Source organism: Dendrobates tinctorius, unplaced genomic scaffold, assembly GCF_039654945.1.
Source record: "Dendrobates tinctorius isolate UK_male_01 unplaced genomic scaffold, ASM3965494v1 ptg000039l, whole genome shotgun sequence".
NCBI lineage: Eukaryota > Metazoa > Chordata > Amphibia > Anura > Dendrobatidae > Dendrobates > Dendrobates tinctorius.
This window is the reverse complement of record NW_027361707.1, coordinates 9090229-9099679: the sequence shown is the minus strand read 5'-3', so window position 1 is coordinate 9099679 and position 9451 is coordinate 9090229. Positions and strand designations below refer to the sequence as shown.

General features: G+C 37.9%; 1 protein-coding gene across 1 annotated transcript; it reads right to left on the bottom strand.

Annotated features, from left to right (window-relative positions):
* Positions 1-751: 751 nt before the first annotated feature.
* On the bottom strand, positions 752-6484 carry TNIP2 (TNFAIP3 interacting protein 2). Its single transcript, XM_073574465.1, has 6 exons — positions 5690-6484; positions 4028-4318; positions 3521-3604; positions 2838-3119; positions 2594-2710; positions 752-2244 (listed from the first exon to the last, which is right to left on the bottom strand). Exons 1-6 carry the CDS (start codon positions 6053-6055, stop codon positions 2011-2013), a joined length of 1374 nt encoding a protein of 457 aa, XP_073430566.1. The 5' UTR covers positions 6056-6484; the 3' UTR covers positions 752-2010.
* Between the last annotated feature and the right edge of the window lie 2967 nt (positions 6485-9451).

Sequence of the window (9451 nt, the reverse complement as noted above, 5' to 3'; positions counted from 1 at the left end):
CAGAATTGGGATGCCAGTCTCCAGTGTCCCGATAGCATCCCCAAGTTCTGCCCCAATGATGAGTATGTTCTTGTCTGGGAGATCAAGTTTGTCAATTGTCTCCCGAGTGATAAGAACCATAAATTCTGATGTTCTCTAGTTATTGATGGCTACAAACATGGAGTTCTGCAAAAGTTCACATATCTTGTTGGAGGTATATGGGGTCACTCTGAGTTTTCTCTCCTACATTTAATCCCCATACCAACCATTGGGTACAGCAGATTCTTTACAGTTAGAGCAGTCAGACTGTGGAATGCCCGACCACATGATGTAGTAATGGCAGACGCTATATCTGCATTTATAGGGGGGCTGGAAGTTTTTCGTACAACAAATGTCATTGTTGGTTATAAATAGTCTAGTGACAGAGAATGTATAATTGGTGGAGAAACGATGGACTTGATGGACCTGTATTCCTTTGGCTGATTTCAGGAGAAAGAGAATCGGGCATGTTAAATTTCAACATGCCCAATCACATGTCCTCAAAAGAGAAAATAGATGACAAGGAAGAAGAACGGCACTTGGCCCTTTATCCGGAGAAGAAGAAGGAGTGTATGGTGGAATAAGTGAACATGTGGAGAGGGCGAATTTGAGTCAATGTTCTCTGTCCAACCTTCGTATTCATAATATATCAAAATATATGCAAAAAAGCCTCTGAAGGTAAAATAAATTACAAATCAACCATGACTACCAAGAAACAAGTAAATCTCCCACATTAGTGTTACAAGAATGTATTTTATTACAAAAATAAGATTTTCAATCAGGTTCAGAAATAAATAAATTACGAGGAAAATATACAAATTTACAATTAACAAAATAAATATAAATAGGAAAAAAAATTCAGTGCAGGTCGATATAAAAATAAATCTCTATTGGATTAAGTAAAAACAAAAAATATTTCTGGAAATCAGATGAACTGGCCCGATAATGATAAACCGGGGGTCTTGGACCCCTTAGCAGCAGAGTCACGGTAATTTCATTAATTTGTTCCACCAGTTTTTAAGGGCAATAAGTAATTGTATGAGGTGTGTCTCGCACTTTTATGACTCATTGATTAGAGTAGAGCTCCGGTTTTGACGACCGCGACTTTTCCTGTTGATGAATAGGAATATATGGCCGACATATCGCAACACATCATATATTATACTCTAACCTCTGTCTCAGTGCATTGAGATGAAAACTGTGTCGTCTCAGTTAATGTAAACCTGATTTTGATTTCCTATAAATTTCACACATTTACGGATACAAAACCATTGACGGCGCCTAACTTTTTTTTTTATCCTGACTTCATCTATTTATCGGTTTTCTTAAGCAGGACGATGATGAAAACTACCAAGTAACAGTGTAACCTTGTATTGCTGTAAAATAAGATCCTACTTAGCACTATAACATATGGCACTCTACTATAAAAATTATATTAGGCAACAACCAGTTCAAGAAATATTATCGTAAACCACACACAATTGTCTTTGTCTGTTTAGATGACTCCAAAACTAAGGACGCTCCAAACAAGTTCCTTCATGGTATTATAATGGCAGCCCGTGATTGAGTTGTACGACTCATGGGTCACACCACCCTCTTCTCCTGGACAGTTACTTGGAACTTATCCCTGTCTTGTCATCCCATATTTAATCATGTAAACATCTACAAAGTCAATAAAACCCATTTTAAGTGTCCCAGTCCACACACCTAATCCAACTACTCAAGTTCCAATTACTCTTCCAAGCTAATCATTTGTCAGTCTGAAATTTGTCCAAAAATTTGAAGTCAGCCCCATTAAAAGTAAATGGCTATTAACAGGCAGTGCAATAGATAAAACGAGATAAGACTCCGACACCGGTTCTACTTAGACTGATCCCACCCTTAAAACTGATTCTCGACAAATTTCTTGGTGGTTAAACCAAGCAAAATAGCAGCATTATTGACAGAAGTATGTCATGTAGTGGTTATATCTGTAAGTTTTTGGAGTCACAGTTACTGACAGCATTCAGAGATATGTTCCAAAAAGTTTTCTCCTAGTCTGTCCTGGAAGACCCTGAGACACCGAGGACACTGGAGTTCATCTTGACCTCTCGGTTCAGAGCTGGTGCTCCTTTGGCGATCTTGTATTCTTTTTTCTGCTGGTTCTACATTCTGGACAAGCTGGACGTCAGCTAAGTTTTTCTTAATATTGGTTTTATTCTGTTTACCAGCAGAGTCTCTGTCATTCTGGAAAAAGAAAAATTGTTAATAACAATGACCATCGAGACTTATCTACTCCACAAAATAGCAGAAACATCTTGAAATACAGCACGGCTATTAAGATTGTAAGACACTTAATCGTCTGTAATACTTCATTTCTCCTGTGGAGGCACTGCAGGAAAACAGCCTCCATGCTAAAAGGTTCTCAAGCCCATAATAAGTGATCGCTGACAGTCCCAAGGATAATATCATATGTAATCAGCTTACATTGACCATCTGTCTAATTGTAAGAAAATGATCAAACTGGACAACCCCTTTAATATTAATTAGATGTTATATTTGTAATATCAATCTGATTTAGGCCTAAATGTCTTACCTGTCGTTTCCCCTGTCGCTGCAAAGCAGAGATTTCATCTACCAGCTCCTGGATTCGATTTTGTGCTCTTTCCCGATCTGCTCGCTCTGACGTGAAATCATCTTTGTAAACAAGTAACTGCAATATCAACACAATTATGGAGTTATTAAAGGATTAGTGCAAGGAAAACAGATGATAAAAAAGCCACTGTTATAATAAATAACGGGATACCAATGGCTTGAGTCAATGGTGATTCTCTCAATACCTGTTGCTCCAGCATCTGGATTCTCTCCTGATCAGTAATCCTGGCGTGGACCATTTCAGCAGCTTCTTGTTGGAGTTTGGTATGTTCCTTCATTTTCTCTTCCAACAGCCTGTTTAGCCTTGAGATCTCCTTCTGTAAAAGTTCTGGGTGTTTGTGCGATGTGTGTGGAGCCTTTAGATGCTCAGCTTGGCCCTTTAGCTCCTTTAGTTGCTGATGTAGACCTTTGACATAGTCCTCCCTGCTGGCATCATATTTCTGCCACTTGGCATTCAAGTCTTCAACCTGGAAAAAGTAATCATGATATGATGAGAATGTGAACTATGAGCAACTTTTCACCCATTTAGGTCCCCATCATAGTATTATTCAATGGTAGGGTAATATATTGACCCTCAATATGTTATACCTTGGGAGTTTAAATCAAATATGTCCGATGATTATATCTTTTTACAAGAATGATCATGTATTGTTAAAGCTGTCACGTAGAGTCAATCTTACTGTAAAATGCGTAAGACTCATAGTAACAATAACTATAAATAGGAATGATTTCAGTCACCCAAAAGTACCCGACAAGTGTAAAGTCGTAAATGATGTGCCCCTTCAATGAAAGTAAATATCAGGGTATTCCAGTAAAGTAAAAAGGGGAAGTGTCTTACGAAAATATCTCAATATTTACATATACTTACATGTATTACTTTCTGTTTTAATAGCCGGTTTTCTTCCTGTAACTTTTTTAAGGAGGCGTCATTATCATTCCCTTTATTCTGAACCTGTATAAGACCATACAAGGTAAAGAAAGTTAGTACAACTGAAAATTTTATCATTTACTAAAAGTCATAACATGGCAGTATCTTTTTTTTGGTTTGATAAAATTGACTTGTCGTGGTTGCGGTTCAATGAAAACACCAATCAAGGTTGAGTCAATGTGCAACCGAGAAACGAAGGCGCTGATGACTAAAGTGCTCTCCTTCAATTGTTAGAAATGGAGCCACCAGAAGACACACTGAGCGTCATATCTACTTAACGTCTTCCCTGAAGACTTTTCTCCTACCTTATGGGGTGGAGAACTCTTATCAATGACCTTCAACACTTATAGTGGCATCGGATGGTCATGACAGTTTTTCAAGCAATGCCCAATGCAACCCACCACCCATTCACCCCCTCCTCCCAAAGTAAGTCAACTCATTACAAACCTGGCTGAGACGTTCTTCTGAAACAAATTTGTCCTTTTGACGAGATTCCTCAAGACACTTGACAAGTTGTTGGCACATCTCTGCTGTGGCAGCAAGTTTACGTCGAAGCTGGTGGCTTTCATCAGAAAGTGATCGACAAAGAACTTCACTAGTAGCCTGGACTCGTTCCTTCTCGGCAAGAGATCTTTGAAGTCGGAGGAGCTCCATATCTTTCTCCTGCTGAGGCCAACTGGATACCTTCTCTATCTCATCATCTCTCAACTCCAACTGAGTTTGAAGTTTTTGATTCTCCTGAAATAATTGAATAGGTAAATTTCAGACTTTACTCAGAAAAAATGACTTATTTGATACCAGTTGGCATATGATACCAGGTCAGAAAATAAACAATTCAACTAGGTCACAAGGATGCATCTTGGTTGACTTTGTTGTGGCCTTCTTTTAGGATAGTCCTCCATAATAAGCCTAAATATGTTTGATATATTAACCAACTTGCAAAAAGAAATACTAATTTGGAGGATCACAGTTGATCAAACACTTTGAAGGCAAACGACTACTCCTTGTTATCTTTGCACTTCAGTACAATCTGTCGAATCTGTTTATGCTTGTTGCTAAGCCATCAGATACCAGCACAAACTGGTTTCTACTCATTTTTTCAATATTTTTTTTATGATTGCATTGAACTCAACTACTTTTTTTTTTTTTTTTAGTGGAGTCGAAGGTCTTTACGTTAAAGATTACTTAACCAGACAGTGTTAGGTAACACACGCCTCTCTCGCTTTTGCAAGAGACATAACAAACGTCAGGGCCTCAAAGTTCACGTAGAACTGGAATCCGACAGGTAGTCAATCTCTACAGCAACCAGCAAACAAACATAAGGCGTGTTCCTTTATATTGGAATTGCCATGGTCTGAGAAGTAAACATTAGCGAGGATCCTCCTGAGAAGTAATGACACTTATTTCACAGTGCTTGTGAAGCCCTTAATAAATATCTAGAGAAATATTTCCTTAATCATAGAGTCAGATACTTTTCTGGAATCCCTACAAACCCAATATTCAAGGAATTGCAAAATAAATTTATGAGTACATTCAAGAGTAATGTGCAGACTCTCAAGACCAGAAGGTCTGTAGAAACATAATGTATTCAAAACTGTTAGCAAAAGGTAATGGCTCCTCTAGGTACATCTGCAGCTGCTGCAGAACATCTTAACAAGTAGCACCAGTCTTGGTGCAACAAAGTCATATTTTGCATACTAAAAGGGTACCTGGCAAGATAGGTCTTTTATCGCTCAGTAAAAGATAAAAAAAAAAAGTATAAAAGTCCAAATAACAGTATAAAAAAGTATAAACCTCCAAATAACAGGATAACAAAAGTATAAAAGACGCAATAGCAGTATAAAAAAGTATAAACGTTCAGGTAACAGGATAAAAAAAGTATGAAATAATAGTATACAATAATACTAAAGTATAAATAAAATATAAAATAATGTTTAAGTGTAAAATAAAGTATAAAATAACACTAAAGTATAAATAAGGTATAAAATGAAGTAGAAATTAATACTAAAGTATGAAATAATAGTCGGAATAATAGTATAAAAAAAAGTATAAAAATCCAAATAATAATATAACAAAGTATAAAACTTTATAAATGGATACATCTTTTACCTGATTGAGTTTTTCCACTTTCTCACGATAAATCCTCTCCGTTTCGATGTGTTCATTCCTTATTCTGTTCAGCTCTTCCATCAAACAATTGATCAGCGATCGAGGAGGCTCGACGTGATGTTCTGCAGCAGCTGTAAATGTTTTCTGCCTGTCAGTCAGCTGCTGGATGATGGCCTCCTTCTCTGCCAGCTGTTTGTTGAGGTTCTTGTTTTGCTGTCGGGCTTCGTGGTAGAAAGTGCTCAGGGTGTTTAAACTCTGCAGCTTCGTCTTCAAAGATCTGTTTTCCCTGTGCAGTTTATCCACAGTCTCCTCCAGAACTTTAAATCTAGCTAGAAGGGGGTCTGTGCTACCGTCGCTGATAGACATCTTGTACCAGGTCCACCGCCAAGGGTTAATCCACAAAATAAAAAGGGATATTCCAAAGGAGAACTTATTAAGTTCAAAGTTCAAGATCTGGGACAGAAGGTCTTCAGGACCCTCCGTACTCTAAATACTAGGAGTGAATGTGGTTACATTGAGCGCTGCTGGTGAGAAGTGACTGCTGACACTGCTGCCTGCAGATATTATGCTCGATGGAGTAGGAGGAGCTAGTCTAGGTGGGAATTTCCTTGAGGTGCCTGTACTTTTTTTAGAAGTTTTGAGAGCAAAGGGTGCTCTACGTAACTGAAAAAAAAAAAACCTGTTATCCCACTATTCTTAAGAATCCTGGAAGAAATCTTTCCAAATATCCAACTCCCCATGAATAAGTTTTGCTGGTAAAAAGCTAGAAGTACAGTCCCCAAGTCAGCTGCTTGTCACCAACACGTCCTACAGAACGATGACTCCTCTGTCAGGAAGCAGAGACAGAAGTAACGCCTTTTGGGTTTAATACCAGGCGTGATAATGAATATATAATTTTTTTCCCTCTATATTGTAGCCTAGGGGTTCGAGCGCATCTTTACACCCAGGATTCAGCCTGCCTTTGAGGGCTTACAATTTACACACATATATACACATTTAGCCCATGTTATAATATGCATCTATACACTCATTAGACACACATTAAACACAGATTAGACACATATGCATATACACTAACCCCTTCACGAACATGCGCCGTACATATACGGCGCATGTCGTGTTCCTCCCTTTGATGTGGGCTCTGGCGCTGAGCCCACATCTTGTCCGGCACATGTCAGCTGTTTTGAACAGCTGACATGTGCCCCTAACAGCCATCGGTGGAATCACGATCCACCCGCGGCTGTTAACCTGTACTCTGACAGCAGCATTTAATGTGATTGCGACGGAAGCACGTCACTAATCCCGCCCATCGGTGCCCATGTCACATGACCGCCAATGGGTTGACATGACAAGCCGGGGTCTGCAGGAGACGCCTGTGGTTGTCATTGCCGGATTGCTATGAGCGGCGCTCAAAGCAGGTGAGCATTTCAGCTACACACAAGCGATTTGATCATCGCCTGTGTGTTAGAAGAAGCGATCGTATTATCGCAGCTTATGGTCTCCCATAGAGACTATTGAAGGAAGTGAAAAGTAAGAAAAAAATGGTTTTAAGAATATTAAAAAAATATATAAAAGTTCAAATTACCCCCCCATTCAAAATAAAACAATAATAAAAAAATACACCTATTTGGTATTGCCGAGTTCAGGATCACCCAATCTATCAAGATATAAAAATAATTAACCCGATCGTAAACGGCGTAGCAAAAAAAAAGTCAAAACGCCAGAATTACGTTTTTTTGGTCGCTGCAACATTGCATTAAAATTAAATGCTCTCACCCAACCCGAGATCACGAAAAATGGAGACACTACGGGTATTGGAAAATGACACCAATGTTTTTTTTTTTCAACAAACTTTGGATTTTTTTTTTCACCACTTAAATAAAACCTAGAACCTAGACATGTTTGGTGTCTGTGAACTCGTAATGACCTGGAGAATCATAATAACAGGCCAATTTTACCATTTGGTGAAGATGGTAAACAAACCCCCCCCCCAAAAAAAAAATTGTGGAATTGCACTTTTTTTTTGTAATTTTACCGCACTTGTAATTTTTTTCCTGTTTTCCAGGACACTTTATCTATGTATACACATTAAACACATATTGCATACTTATGCATTACACATATAAAGAAATATAAATAATTGACTTTCCTTTGTTTTATAATGATATTTTATGATGTTATAACATAACAATAGAACAAAAGAACATTTGGTTTCCTTGTAGCAAACACGCAAAGGGGATGTGGAGTTTAAAACTCAAAAGTAGCGCGGCCACTTTCTTTTGAGTTTTAATTGTGTTTTTTTGTGGCGGAGAGCACACTATATCTGCCAGGTGTGCCAGCAGCTTTTAGATCAAACCGTGTGTCCATTTCAGCGCCGGTGTGATTATTTGTATTTCGGATGTGGAGTTTGTCGGTACTGACCACTGGGATAACACATCCTGGCAGCCTGGAGTGTAAGTGTTGGGGGCACAGAGATGTCCATGTCACAGGTCCATCTCTCAGGGCAGCACAGGAGTTCTATCTATCTATCTATCTATCTATCTATCTATATATCTGTCATTTTTCCTAATAGGGCGCTCAGTCTAATAACACAGACGCACAAATCAGCAGTTACAGCTCTTAAAAAAAGGCCATGTTCCTGTGTTCTCCCACTAGGTGGCAGCACTTGTCTTATGTGATTTGCTTATCATTGCAGTGTAATAAGTGAAATAGATTGGTAACTGATGATGAAGGTGACAGGAAGTGAACAACGTGGTAATTCCTTAACCTCTGGCAATGCACAGTAGGCTGAGAAAATTTAGTGGTGAGAAGATTTACTAAAAGACTAAAATTCCCCGGTATATACAATTCCTAAAAAACAGATGATTCCAGACATCAGAGATACCAGTGTCCAAAACAATATATTAACTCATATTCACTTAGAGACGGAGAGATGGATAGATAGATAGAAATAGCTAGATAATAGATAGATAGATAGATAGATACTAGATAGATGGTAGATAGATAGAAGATAGATAATACATAGAAGATAGATAATAGATAATAGACAATAGATGATAGATAAAAGATATATAGATAGAGAGATAGATAATAGATAGATGGTATATAGATAGATAATAGATAGATAATAGATAGATAGATAATAGATGATAGATAATAGATTGATAGATAGAAAATAGATAATAGATAGATTGATAGATAGATAATAGATAGATAGATGATAGATAATAGATAGATGGATAATAGATAGATGATAGCTCTATATATATAAAAATGAGTGTATGTATGTGTGTGTGTGTCTGTATCAAACCCTGCCCACACCACACAGCCACACTCACTCCACACACAAAGTCTTGTATCTAATAACTAATATATATAATAAATATCTAATATATCTATTTCATAGGCACATCTTCTTGACTACAACAAGTAATACTGCCTGTGTTGCCCATAGCAACCAATCACTAAACATCTTTCATTTCACCAGAGCTGTTTAAAAGATGAAAGCTGAGCTGTGATTGGCTGCTATGAGCAACAGTTTTCCTTGTAGACAGTTGTGGTTATTGAGGCCTATTATTCTTATCATTTATATGGTGTTATCGTCCTTCTGTAAAGCTGGAAATAACACAATTTAATACCGTGATGACACAGACCACCCTCTGACACAGACTGCAGGGGAAGCCCAGAATCAGGAACTTCTCTTTGTCTGGCATGAAGCATCTCATTAACGTAAAAATTCAAACACAGATTAAAAAAAGAAAC

What these genes read in the sequence shown, in the direction of transcription:
- TNIP2 (XM_073574465.1), bottom strand. Translation starts at nt 6,055, where the DNA reads ATGTCTATCAGCGACGGTAGCACAGACCCCCTTCTAGCTAGATTTAAA. An exon ending in TAAAACAGAAAGTAATACAT is followed by an intron (nt 3,120 to 3,520) that starts GTAAGTATATGT and finishes TACTTTTTCCAG; the next exon opens with GTTGAAGACTTGAATGCCAA. An exon ending in TCCAGATGCTGGAGCAACAG is followed by an intron (nt 2,711 to 2,837) that starts GTATTGAGAGAA and finishes TTGATATTGCAG; the next exon opens with TTACTTGTTTACAAAGATGA.